This window comes from Martes martes (genome assembly GCF_963455335.1).
Source record: "Martes martes genome assembly, chromosome: 7".
In the NCBI taxonomy this organism is placed as follows: Eukaryota; Metazoa; Chordata; class Mammalia; order Carnivora; family Mustelidae; genus Martes; species Martes martes.
The window spans coordinates 50,673,393-50,687,172 of record NC_137894.1 but is presented as its reverse complement, the minus strand read 5'-3'; the positions used below and the strand labels follow the sequence as shown (position 1 = coordinate 50,687,172).

The window sequence follows — 13,780 nt, the reverse complement described above, 5'->3', positions numbered from 1 at the left end:
TGCCCCCCTGAGCTCTACTCAGCTCCTCCCTCTCCTTTTCTCTGACTCCTTTTATATGGTAGGAACGTGTCAGATACTTAGTGGGGATCCCCCAGGGTTAGCAGGTTCTTTCGACCTCCCGCCCACCCCTCATTTCCAGAGAGAAGGGGCCTGGGCTGTGAATGACCAGGTTGAGCAGGGACTGACTGGGGGACGGGGAGGCGGGCGGGGGCGACTCTTGGCCCGGTGCTTCCGAGGGTTGTACTTAGCCAGCTGGTACTCATCAAACTGGGCAAATTTGTCAGTCATAGCAGCACGCAGGCAGGCAGGCAGGGGCACCAGCTTGTCCTCCTCTCCTCCAGCCAGGTTCTGTCAGCAAGGGAGGAAAGACCCTCAGGAGTGAGACACAGATCAACCCTCTACAACAAGCCAAGACCACTTCACAGGGTTAAATGGGGGCACAGAAGAAGATGGTTTCCAACCCCAGCTCTAGAGTGATCATTTCTACAGTCCTGGGCCCATCAGCAGACTTCTCTGATTCTCATCTCCTGCATCGTAAACAGGAGGTCCAGAGTAAGACCAATTTTTCTCCCACTGTGGTCCAGCTCTTCTCAGTCATATTCTTTCTATTGGACAACCCAGCACGATCCAGGGAGAAGCTGTCCTATCTGGGAAGCAAAGCTGAGGACAACTGAGGGGAGGTGGAACTAGATGAGAAGTTTCCGCAGGGATGCGATAAACAAGGGAGAGGGAACCAGTGGGAGCCAAAGCTCAGGGAACTGAGTGCCATACCTGGTAGAACTCGGCTACCTGAATCCAATCAGAAGGCAGCTGGACAATGGCACAGAAATAGCGTCGCAGGTGGGGGCGGCAGACCGGCAAGAAGGCAGCAATGGCCAACACTTTGTTGGCCACAGTCCGGATGTTCAGCTGCTGCCTGGCGTACAGAGCTGCCTGAGGCACAGAGTGGGGAGAGCTGGCATCTCAGCCACTTGTCCCAAAGCATCATGACCCAAACAAACTCGCTTGCTTAATCCACCTGCATAAAACCTTTCCTGAACACTTCACAGTGTCTATAAAACGGAAAGCCCAAGCCTCCTGGCTTGGAAGGCTACATCCTCCATACTCCAGCCCTTATCCACCTTTGCAGCATGGCTTCTTCTGAGTCTACTGATCACCTTCCAAGTCAACCAGGTACTTAGAGGGCTTCCCACCATCAAGGTCTATTGAAAATTACCCAGGGTAATTTTCAGCTGTCCCCACCCACCTCCCTGTCCCCCAGTTAGTCCCTGCTCAACCTGGTCATAGAAAACATCCCTCCTCCCCTGTTTCTCTGCCTCTGAAATATTCACTACCTACTACTCCATTTGCATTTATGTAATACTTGGGAATGTTCTGCTTCCCTAACAATACTATAAGCTCCTTTTTAAAAGCCAGATCCAAGTTTCATTACATCTGTTGAAATGACCTTCAAGGCCTAGTTTTGTGTACTTAGCCTGTGTAGTTACTAAACAAATGAGCCCTAGTATACGCTTTCCCAATCTCATCTTCCCCCCGCTCATCAAAGAACCCCAGGGACTAGCCCTCAGACTCAACCAGAGATCCTACTCCCTTCCCACCAAGCTGGCCACCATTCTCCTCCCACACCATGGCCACAGTTCTTGCCTCCCAGCCTCCAGTTCCCATCCAACCCCTCCTTCACACCACAGTACCTTAAGGATGAATTCAGGCTCCAAAGGTGCAAGTTCACTACAGACTTCAAAGAGAGTACCCGAGGTCATGTCAGCTGCAGCTTCCATGTTTACCTCTGATGTCAGAGTGGAGCACAGCAGGCTTATGAGAACCATCTGAGAACGGATGAAAGAGGTCATGAGGACCAACTCAAGGACCCACTCAGGCCGATTTACAAAATCAAGAGCAGAGAGAAATGACCCCCACATTCAGAGAGACGTCTGTCCAACTGAGAGGTTAGAAAAGTGATTAGGGAATGAGAAATAAGAGCTGGGTGATACCCCATCCTTCCCCTCCCATCTGTGGAGGGGAACTGGTTTGGCCCTTGGTCACCACCCCTCCCACACCACCTCACACCATTCCCTCCACCATCATCAATCTCTCCCCAACACTGGAACTTTTACCTTCTTGTCCTTAAGGGCCTGGTCAGTGGGCCCAGGATGAGATTCAGAGTCCTCAGTGGTGAGCTTCAGGACAGGCTCCTCCACCTTCTCTTCCTCTCCCAGGCTTAGATTATAAACAGGCATCTGAACCTCTACCCATTCCTTCTCTTCTGGCATTTTCTCCTCTGAAGAGGAACAAGAGCCCTGGGGATAGTGGCAGTTGATAATCACATAGACAGATCCGAAGACAGATCTCTCAAACACAGACAGATATGAAGGCAGATCCCAGGCACAGGAGGAGTCTACATCTAGATTCCAGAACCAAAACTCCTCCTTCCTCCCCCCTCACACCCAGGCATCCATCTCTCTTGGCTGACAGAGGGACCCCTCACTGTTACACACACCACCTTTCCCAATTCAACCTTCTGAGCCTTTGCTCAGACGCTCTGAGATCTTCCCCTGCTTTCATTTCCTTATTGATGCCACAGCCGAGGAGTCCAAGGCTCCTCACACACACCTCCTATGATACTACTAAGATACTCTGGATTCAGAAAAAAAAGGCCAAGTCCCAGATCAATCCCCCAGCAACCGTGAGCTGCTTAACTTCTGAGTCTCAGCTTCTTCACTCCCTACAACCTACTTGATGGGGCCATTAGAAGATTGAATGGGGTAAATTTATTTAGGGCTTTGCAAGTTGCAAAGCCCTAAATAAATGTAAGATGGCAATAGTAATCCTGACAATGACCCTCTGAGACAGATTTTCACTGACCACGTTTTAAAGGGAAAGAAATCAAAGCTTCAACAGGTTAAGTCTTGGCCAAGGTTGTATGGCTTGTTTTTGGCAGAAACTGTATAGCCTCTGCCTCAGTCTGATACCCAAGTCCATACAGAAGAAATGTGTGTTTGTCTACTGATTCTGCCCTGTATGCTAAATGTGTATAGATGTGTACAAGTGGACACATGTTTACACATGTACATACAGGGAAGTGGGCCATGGTATGGCAGATGCCTCCCCTGCTGGACATAAGACCTCAGAAGTACTTGCTTGGCTGCTACTCCAATATCACGCTGCCCGTCCTCCTGAGCAGAGGCTTTCTAAGGCCAGCTCTATTGTCCAGAATATCTGAACTTGATATGCGATAAAGGTAGTGACGCTGAAGACAAAAGCCTGAGGGTTAAGGGGACCTCAGGAAAAGGCTCTGAAGACAGAAGGTACACAGACACAGAGCAGCAGAGGGGAAACTGAGGCACTAAGACTAGGGACAAAAGCATCCAACAGACATGCATGGAGTCAGGATAAGTGCCTGGAGCTATTACCAAGGCTGTTTCAGGAGCTTTCTCTGTGGCAGAGATGGATTTCAAGGCCGTGGGGCAGCTCAGACAGGCTAGTCCCTCAGAGAGGCACTGGGCTGTCCAGGCTGGAGGCTCAGAGAATGAGCAGTTACTGATGTTCGGGCTACACACATCAGCTTGCACCAGGTGAGCTCTCTGGAGACAGTGGAGCGAAGGGCTGGTAGACACAGAACTTTTTAGAACAGGGAGCGTGGCCAGGCACCGATTCTCCAATGAGAGGATGTCTGGGTGGACAGAAACATGCCCATGTAGTTTCTCCACAGTCTTCAGGTCAGGAAGTGTGGCCAGGCACCGGTTTTCTAAGGAGAGAATGTCTGGGTGGGCAGATACATGCCCACGTGGTTTCTCCATGATCTTCAGGTCAGGAAGTGTGGCCAGGCACCGGTTTTCTAAGGAGAGGATATCTGGGTGGGCAGGGACATGCCCATGAGGTTTCCCCATGGGCTGCAGGTTGGGGAGGGTGGCCAGGCACCGGTTTTCTAAGGAGAGAATGTCCAGGTGGGCAGACGCATGCCCGTGGAGTTTCTCCATAGCTCGACCCCAACCAGTATATGCCTAGAAGGAGAGAAAGACAGGTGATGAGCTCCTGGCTGCACTGGAGTGTGTTTGCCCTCAGAGTATGTCTTTCCCATAGTCATTTTATTTATTTATTTGACAGACAGAAATCACAAGTAGGCAGAGGAGGCAGGCAGAGAGAGGGGAAGCAGGCTCCCTCCTGAGTAGAGAGCCTGATGCAGGGCTCCATCCTAGGACCCTGAGATCATGACCCAAGCTGAAGGCAGAGGCTTAACCCACTGAGCCACCCAGGTGCCCAAAACAAATATTTTGATCAAGATGTCTATATTCAACAGTCTCAACTTCCTTGCCTCCTACTCACTGTTCAACCAACTAAATGGCATTCTGTCCCTCCTATTCCCCCAAGGCTGTCCTCTTGGTTAACCAATGGAATTCTTGTTACAATGAGAACAGGCACATCTTGGCCCTTCTCTTACCTCATCCCTCAAGCAGAATATGACACTGTGGCTCACTCTCTCACTGAAACCCTCTTTTCTCTTTGGCTGTCTTGGTGCCACTGTCCTGATTTTCCTCTTATATCTCTTACCTTCTCTTCATGAAGGCTCTTTCCCTGCCATCGCTTGAATGTTGAAGCCCCTTAGAATTCTATTCTAATCTTATATACTTTCCCAGGATAGGCTCCAAATAACATTTCTGTGCTGGAAACACACAAAATTATTCCTTGACCTAGATCTCATCTGAGCTTCATATTCATTTATCCATTTGCCTATTGGACATCTCCACTTGGATGACTCAAAGGTACCCAAAACTCCAGACCCAAATGTATCACCTTTCTCCCACTCTTCCTCAACTCTATTCCATCTCCTTTCCCCCCTCTGCTTATAGGGATATGGAGTGAAATAGACTTAAGTTTGAATCCTGATGGGACCCTGAATCTACTTGGGTTGGTTACTTGAACTCTCTGTGCCTCAGTTTCCTCATCTACAAAATTGAGATAAATGCCTACCTCATAGAGTTATTATAAGAATAAATAAAAATGCACTAAGCATTTAGAACAGTGCCTGGTAATTAGTAAGTGTCCAATAAATGGAAGCTGTTGTTATTTGTTATTATCATCCAGTAAACTATCAAATCCTATTGGTTCTACTCCCTCAATATCTCTCAAATCTATCCAATTCTCTCCATTCTGCCTGCCACCATCTTTGTTGCAACGCTCCTCTCACACAGTATGTAGATCTGTCTAAAGGAGTTCCTCAGTATATACCACAGCCACCATTATATCACCTTGTTTATTTTACCATGATAAAAAAGTATTTTGTTTGCTTACTTGCCTACTTGTTCCCTGTTTCTCCTTACTAAAATAAGACTCCCTGAGGGTCAAGGAGCTCCTCTGTCTGGTTTACCTCTGCATGGCCAGCATCACACACATAACCTGGCTTTTGATCCTCTCCCAGCCTCATTTCTTAGTTCTACTCCCATCTAAGCTGCAATCATACACACTCTTTTAAGTTTGTGAATTGCCAAGGTATCTTTTGACTTTGGATCTTTACACAGGCAGACGCCTAATATACTCTTCCTTTTACCAGGAGCACTTCCTTTCCTAGCTCCTCCTTTACCAGTCCTCAGTTTAATAGTCAGTTCCTGACTATTCTGCAGGTCTCAGTTTAATAGTTCCTCCAAGGAGCCTTTGCTGACAGCCAGCCCTAGTCTAATATACGAGCCTCTATGTTCCCACAACAGAAAACCTCCTCTATCACAAAACACATTCCTTACATTATAATTGCCCGTTTGTCTTTCCACCCACCAGACTATAAGTTCCTGAGGACAGAGATCCTTTTTGCCTTGTTCACCATTATTTCTAAAATGCCTCGTCAGTGGGATTTAGAGGCTTTTAGAGAATCTGGTGAAAGCTGTGTAGCTTTCTCACAGAAAAACAAGATTATATACCATTTTGCACTCAAACTTTCATGGAGTCCATTCATGGATCTCTTTAATCTTAATCTAATTAATCTTTAATTAAAGTTTAATTTAATTAAACTTAATGGATCCCCATTAAGTGCAAATTAAGAACTTCTGCCTGACAAAATGCTTAAATTTCTATCATGAGGAATGTATTTACTTACTTATTTGGACAAGTGCTTATCACCTATTTACATTTAAGTATTTTAGGAATAAGTATGTTGTTAAGTGAATCACTTGATTGACTTAATACACAAGAGCTTAATACACAAGAGCTTAGGGAAAGGACTGCAGAATACTTCCAAGAAGACTTGATTAGACTGACAATCCAGAACTAGAAAAGACAATGCTATCTCACCAGACACTAGTACATTAGTGTGAACAAATTACATCAAGAGTGATGGCCTCTGTGCCCTGTATACTTCCTTCATGTCTTTGCACTATATAAGGAAGAGGAGTGGGAAATCTCATAACTGACCCAAGATATATCAAAACAAAACAAAATAAAAAGTCTTAAAATAGGGATGTCTGGGTGGCTCAGTTGGTTCAGGTCATGATCCCACCATCCTGGGATCCAGTCCTTCCTGCAGTCAGCCTCCTCTCTCAGCCAGGAGCCTGCTTCTCCCTCTGCCTGCTGCTCCTCCTGCTTCCCCCCCCCCCTTTCTGACAAATAAATAAATAAACTCTTTAAAAAACTAAATAAAAAAAAATTAAAAAGTCTTACAATAAAAACTAAGTTAACAGAAAAATACAGTTAAATATTTTTGCACCCTGGAGTTTGTGAAGGGAGACTCAGCTGGACTACAAATGAAAAGTCAAAATCCCATCTCTAGTTCCATTCTCCAGAGATAACCACTGCTAACAGTTTTGTATGAACAATTTCAGACACTTCCTATACATATACATGTTTATCCCCCACCCCATTTTTTTTTTTTTTTTTGCAGTACACAAAGAGGACCACACTTTAGACACTATTCTGTACTTAGTGTATCTTGGAGACCTTGCCGGGGTAACACCTTAGTACCGCTTATAAGCTGGCAGATACTCTCTCCTGCGTCGGCACACCCCGCTATTAGAAGCGATGGTCACAACATCTAGTGCTCTGTTATGGCAGCTTCTCTAGGGCAGAGGGACTCATTCTCACTGGATCTCTTTCCGTGTGCTTCCATCCCCTGCCACCCCACCCCCACAGTCACAGCCGGCTCCCCCACTTTTCCTTTCACAACCACACCCCGTCCCGAGTGGGGACGTGTCGGCCAAAGGCTTCCTGCCGGCGCCAGGCCCTCCAGGCTCCCGCGAGCGTCCGGAGGGGCCGCGCTAGGTCCTTCCCGCCCGCTCCCCACTGCCGAGCTCAGCGCCCCGGACCTCAGGCCCCGGCCGGCTTCTACCTGCACCCGGACCGTCCCCGGAACCCACGGGGCTGGCAGACGCTGGCTGACGGGGAGCGTGTCTGTTCTCGGCGGCAGGAAGCCGGCCGGGACTCTCGGCTCCGCCAGTAGGAAGACTGCAAGCCGGAGGAGGAGCGAGCGGGGAACGGGGAGGGGACGGCGCTCGGGCGTGGACGCGGCCTGGGAGGCGTGCGGCGGCCGCCGTGCCGGCCGCGAGCACAAGGCCACCTGGAGCTGAGCCGCCGGCTGAGGGGTCGGAACGCGTAGAGAACGCCGCAGGCTCTCCCGGACGCGAGTTTAGTCTCCGCCCCACTCGCCTCCCTCCCACTCCCCCTCCCGCCGCCTCCTTTCTCCTGTGTGTCCTCAAAACTCGGCTTCTGGGGAAGGATTTTGGCATGTTCTCCTCCTCTCTGGGCTCCTTTTCTCTTGGTGTCAAAGATAGGTGGACTCTTCCTCCTAAAGTTACTTGGTGAAAGTGAAAGTAAAAGGTGAGAGAACGTCTAATGGCCTGTAACCTGGGGAAATGCAGTGGCCTGTAAGCAGGTGTAGATATGGAGTAATTAAGGCAGAGGGAGCTGAGAGCCTGCCAGCGTCCACCTGGGAGAGATCCGTGGATTACGAAAAGCTAGCCAGAACTTTTCCCAGAAGGTAGGACTAGGCTCTGGAAAGAGACAAGTGACCTTTAGGATGGTAATGCTAGTGCCATTTCATAAAGAGCAGAGCCAAACAAATAATAGCAGGAGAAATGTGTTTAGCTTGGGTAGACAGATTACTGTCTCCTGGAAAATAACCCCTTCGTTAGGGAGGTACTCTTCATTCTCAGGTAAACACCTGAGCTTTAGCTCCGACTTGGGGGCATCCTGTCTTCTCAAATTGTTGAGCCAGATTCCAGTTTCTTTCCTTAGATGATTCCCTAGCTACCTGCCTTATCAGTCCCAACACTCCGTTCTTATAACAGATATTTTTATGCCTCCTTTATAACGTGAACTACAATGTATAAATAATGTATTTTACCTACACACATAATTTAAAAATTAATAAAATGTCTAAAGAGATATAAAAGAATACAAGGAAGATGATTTATTATAAAACACTATGTGGGGGTGCCTGTGTGGCTCAGATGGGTAAGCGTCTGCCTTTGGCTCAGATTATGATCTCCAGGTGCCAGGATTGAGCCCACATCCATCAGTCCAGCTCCCAGCTCAAGAGGAATTCTGCTTCTCCCTCTCCCTCTGCCTCTCCCCCTACTTGTGCACGCTCTCTCTCTCAAATGAATAAATAAAATCTTCTTTAAAAAATAAAATACTGTGCGTTTATGTATGTAAATATTTGGGCACAACATTCGAAAAGACAATGTGGCCCTCAGATACATGCAGCTCTATGTAGAATTACCTTGACTGTAACAGCTACAAATACAGCATGATATGGGTATGTTAGGATGGTGATTCAAATACCATAAATAGGGGTGCCTGGGTGGCTCAGTGGGTTAAGCCTCTGCCTTCAGCTCAGATCATGATCTCAGGGGCCTGCAATTGAGACCTGCATGGGGCTCTCTGCTCAGCAGAGGCTGCTTCCCCCTCTCTTTCTGCCTACCTCTCTGCCTACTTGTGATCTCTCTTTTTCTGTGAAATAAATAAATAAAATCCTTTAAAAAATGCTGTCTTATTAAAAAAAAAAAAAAGACAAACACCAAAATAGAGGTACTGATGTGGCATGATTTCCAAAATGACAAATAATTTCTGGCAAATTTTCAAAAAAAAACAAGATGTGATCATCCCATAATATTTATAGTAGTAGCATTCCTGGAAAGCTCAGGATATATTAAGCCATATATAAAATGCCTTATGATTATATTTAAAATAAAATAAAATCTTACTTATAATGGGTTTTCAACTACATGAGTGACTGGCAAATCATTCAAAGTTTTCTGTGATGCAGGGTCGCTTATTATGTGGAAGGGCCCTGCACAGTTCCTGAATGTCTAGCAATCTTGGCTAGACATTAATCCTGCCCATTAAATGTCTATGGATAACTGTAATAATTATGAGAGGGAAAAAAAGCCTCCACAAATTTCTGAATCCGCTCCCCAGGTGCATTACTGCTCACTGGTGGTCTGTCTCAAGCGGAAGGAGAGGAGTTTGATGAAGGAACACCAGCTCTAGGAAACCTGTGGGATGCCTGGGTGGCTTAGTTGATAAAGCCTCCAACTCTTGACTTCACTCAGGTCGTGATCTCAGGGTCATGAAGTTGAGACCTGGGACAGGCTCTGTACTGGGCATTGAGCCTGCTTAACATTCTCTCTCTGCCCCTCTCTGCCTATCCTGCCCTCCTTATGCCCACGCACTCTCTCTGAACAAACAAACAAACAAAAAAAAACAACTCTAGGAAACCAGAAAGAAGAGGTCCTGCAAGGAGACTCTAATGGTGGCATATTGAGACGAAGGAAATAAGAGATGAAAAGAGTGGAGTGCACATATGACTTCCTTCTGAAGGTCTAAATCTCTAAGCCTGCTCCCCTTGGAATAAGGGGTGTACCTTAGATAATTGTCCCACCTCAAGGCCTCCTCCTCTGTAACTCTCCATGGGAACTATCTGCCCTACCTGTGAAAGAACAGGATATGCAAGCCTTTCCAACTTAGTCCAATGAGCTTTGAAGCCTCAGATCAGAGAACTCCCATCAGATGCAGGGAGAATACCAACCGGGACCCCTACTTCCTGATTTACTAGGAAGATCTAGAGTTTACTTTCTGGTTAGCTGTCACAACAAAAAAATTCAAAACCAGCAAAGCCTAAACACTGGAACTACTGGAGATCTTTTAAAAAGTCCATAACCCAGAGGCACCTGGGTGGCTCACTTTGTTGTCTCCCACTCTTGGTTTTGGCTCAGGTCATGATCTCAGTCAAGGTTGTGAGATCCAGCCCACTGGCAGGCTCTGCTCTCAGCAGGGAGTCTACTTGTGATTGTCTCTCTCCCTCTCCTTCTTCCCTTTGGCTCAGGACTCGCACACACGTGCAGTCTCTCTTTCTCTCTAAAATAAATAAGTGAGTAAATAAATTTTTAAAATCTTTAAAAAAAAAATCCATAACCCAGGCCCCACCCCAGATCAATTAAATCACAGTGTCCTGAGTAGGACCCAGGTACCAGTAGTTTTTGAAACTCCCTAGATGATACTAATATGCAGGCAAGTTTGGGAACCTCTGACCCAAGGTCTTGCTAATCAAACTATGGGATGTTGACCACTATGATCAGCATCACCTTGCTAGAAACACAGACTCTCAGCCTCCACCCCTGACCTATGAATCACAAACTATAATTTAACAGGATTCCCAGATTATTCCCACTCACATTAAACTTTGAGAAGCACTAATCTTGACAAGTGGAGTGGGCCCTGGCGTCTGCATTTCCAAACCCTGGGGGCCAGATCTGGCAAGTGGTGTTTTAACAGGCTCTCCAGGAGATTTTGATATATGCTGAAGTTTAATAACCCCTGATTAAAACTGAGATTGCTTCTCACCACTCTCCACACCCCTTAAAATTTCTGATTCAGTAGATCTGGGATAGGACCCAAGAATGCGCATTTCTAACAAGTATTGTTTGGGTAATGTTGATTCTGATCTCTGATTCTGGGATCACATTTTGAAAACCACTGGTCTAGAGTGATTCTCCAGACAGAGAGACAGTAACTACCTACCCTACTGCAGTTTAATAAGGAAAGCCCCTGCCACACCTGAATTTCACATATATATTTCATATATATTGGGCCCAACTTGATTCTGTCCCAGTGAGAGAGCCACTGACTAATCCATAAGGATATTTCAGCTGGATTTTGAGGGAGCCAGATGAATTATCTCTGCCTTGCAACAGAGAAAATCTCTCGACAAAGTCCAAATGTAGTTTTTCTCTCCAGTGGACATTTATAAATGCACCTTGCCAATGTTTGTTCCTTTGAGTCCTGCTTTTCTAAATTAGCCACTCTCTTGAGTTGAAGCAAACTTTCTTCAGATTGTAGTGTCCAGGCTGATTTCTTTCTTGGGCAAAGGAGTGCCATCCTCTCAGCCTTTTGAAACCCCTTTATTAAGGGCCCTACCACCTATGAAAATTGTTCATCTCTTCTTGTCTGCTTTATTGCACACTTCTTGTCCTCCCCCATTTTGATTCAACAAACACCTGCTTACTATAATATTATATATCAACTACACTTCTATTAAAGAATTGTCTAATCTGTTAAGCATCTACCAAGTGCAAATGATAGCATGTAAAATGTATAAAACATGCATTCTTCTCAAGACTTCATGATCTCATGAAGGAGACAGACATATGCAGAAGTCACAAAATAATTAGGCAGAACTCTGGAAAACAACATGGAGGTTCCTCAAAAAATTGAAAATAGAGCTACCCTATGACCCAGCAATCGCACTACTGGGTATTTACCCTAAAGATACAAAGATAGTGATCCAAAGGGGCATGTGCACCCAAATGTTTATAGCAGCAATGTCCACAATAGCCAAAGTATGGAAAGAACCTAGACGTCCATCAACAGATGAATGGATAAAGAAGATGTGATATATACACACAGTGGAATACTATGCAGCCATCAAAAGAAATGAAATCTTGCCATTTGCAATGACATGGATGGAACTAGAAGGTATTATGCTAAGCGAAATAAGTCAATCAGGGAAAAATAATTATCACACGATCTCTCTGATATGAGGAATTTGAGAGGCAGGGCAGGGGGATGTTGTGGGGGTAGGGAAGGGAAAAATGAAACAAGATGGGATCAGGAGGAGACAAACCATAAGAGACTCTTAATCTCACAAAACAAACAGGTTTGCTGGGAGGTGGGGGAGTAGGGATAGGGTGGTTGGGTTATGAATATTGGGGGACGGTATGTGCTATGGTGAGTGCTGTGAAATGTGTAAGCCTGACGATTCACAGACCTGTACCCCTGGGGCTAATAATACATTATATGCTAATAAAAATAATGTTTTAAAAAAGCTTTTATAAAAAAATAATAGGCATGGGGTGCCTGGGTGGTTCAGTGGGTTAAGCCTCTGCCTTCTGCTCAGGTCATGATCTCAGGGTCCTGGGATTGAGCCCCGCATCAGGCTTTCTGCTCAGCAGGAAGCCTGCTTCCCCCTCTCTCTCTGCCTGCCTCTCTGCCTACTTGTGATCTCTCTCTCCATGTCAAATAAATAAGTAAAATCTTTTTAAAAAATGGGCAGATTATGAGAAATGCTATATTCCACTAGGAAACAAACTACGGGTTTATGTGGGGAAGGGACTTTGAGCAACTTCCTGGAGAGATAGGACTTTGAACTGGGAAGGGCAGGCCTCCTCAGATAAGAAGCTGAGAAGAGTGAGAATCTTGGGAATGTAAAGGCCACTGGTTTCAATGGATTTGTTCTTCTTTGTGAATAATTACCTTTAGATTTACAGCTTGTGTTTCTGTTCAGTCTAACTACTACCAACTTTGAAACATCATACTAGTTGTGATACAGGGACAAGCACTTATTCAGTAGTACCTGACGTCCCAAAGTAGCCCTCTGGGCCACCTGAAAGCTACAGAAGCCCATCAGCAGATTACAAGAACTTTAGGGCATTTTTCTTTCTGACCCCTCTAACTCAAAACAACCCTGCGTTTGGTCTCTGACCTGTTGACATTTATTAACACCTCTCTTCACCTTCCTTTAAGGGACTGTAAACCCTCCCTCTTTGCCTAGTCTCCCTTACCAGGTACGGAAGATTAAAGAAGACCACAAATTTTTTGCTTCTCCTGTCACTGAGAAATGGAGTCTGATTTTTCACTTCTTGAATCTGGGATGACTTGGTGACTTTCTTGGCCAATATATGTGCAGAAGTGTCATTCTGGGACTTTTGAGGCTAGGTCAAAGGAACTTCACACCTTCTACCCAGGACTCTTGGAAGCCTCCCTCTGGAGGCTCCTGAGTAAGTTCAACTACCTTTAGACTACCACACGGAAGAGGCCACGTACAGGTGCTTCAGGTAATGATCTCAGTTGAGTTAGTTTTCCAGCCACTCCCATCAGGGCACCAAACATGTGAACCTAGCTGTCTTGGGCATTCCAGACCAGCCCACTGACCAGCTGAATACAACCAAGTAACCTCCATCAATGAACACAGAACAGAAAAATCATCTAGCTAAACCCTACCTAAATTTAAGTGAAACTAATGACACATAAAATCATGAGAAAAATAGTAAAGTAGTTGTTGTTTTAAATCACCAAGTTTTGGGTAGTTTGGTATGCATCATTAGAATTGGAACACTAGACCCGCAACATTTAAGGCTAGTTTACATCAGATTACATTGTAGTCAACCCACCCTCCTTAAACATTTTAAATCACTTCCTAATACATTGGTTTGTGCAATAGTGACTTGCAGTAGAATTGCTTATCCTGGGAGGTAGGTTAGCTGAAGTAGATGTCAATTCAGGTGGCAAGCATCTCTGCTTG

At 45.7% G+C, this 13,780-nt stretch overlaps 1 protein-coding gene across 1 annotated transcript in view; it reads right to left on the bottom strand.

Moving 5' to 3' along the window:
- TEP1 (telomerase associated protein 1) overlaps positions 1 to 7,416 on the bottom strand; it is a gene marked incomplete at its 3' end in the record, with an annotated part of 32,081 nt that extends 24,665 nt beyond the window's left edge. Inside the window, exons 1-6 of the mRNA XM_080809679.1 lie at positions 7,310 to 7,416; positions 3,411 to 4,001; positions 2,115 to 2,297; positions 1,692 to 1,826; positions 772 to 933; positions 187 to 348 (exon numbers count right to left, since the gene is read on the bottom strand). Coding sequence (XP_080665805.1) covers positions 187 to 348; positions 772 to 933; positions 1,692 to 1,826; positions 2,115 to 2,297; positions 3,411 to 3,977 — 1,209 coding nt within the window. The 5' untranslated portion in view covers positions 3,978 to 4,001; positions 7,310 to 7,416. The remainder of the gene's footprint in view (positions 1 to 186; positions 349 to 771; positions 934 to 1,691; positions 1,827 to 2,114; positions 2,298 to 3,410; positions 4,002 to 7,309) is intronic.
- Positions 7,417 to 13,780: the final 6,364 nt, after the last annotated feature.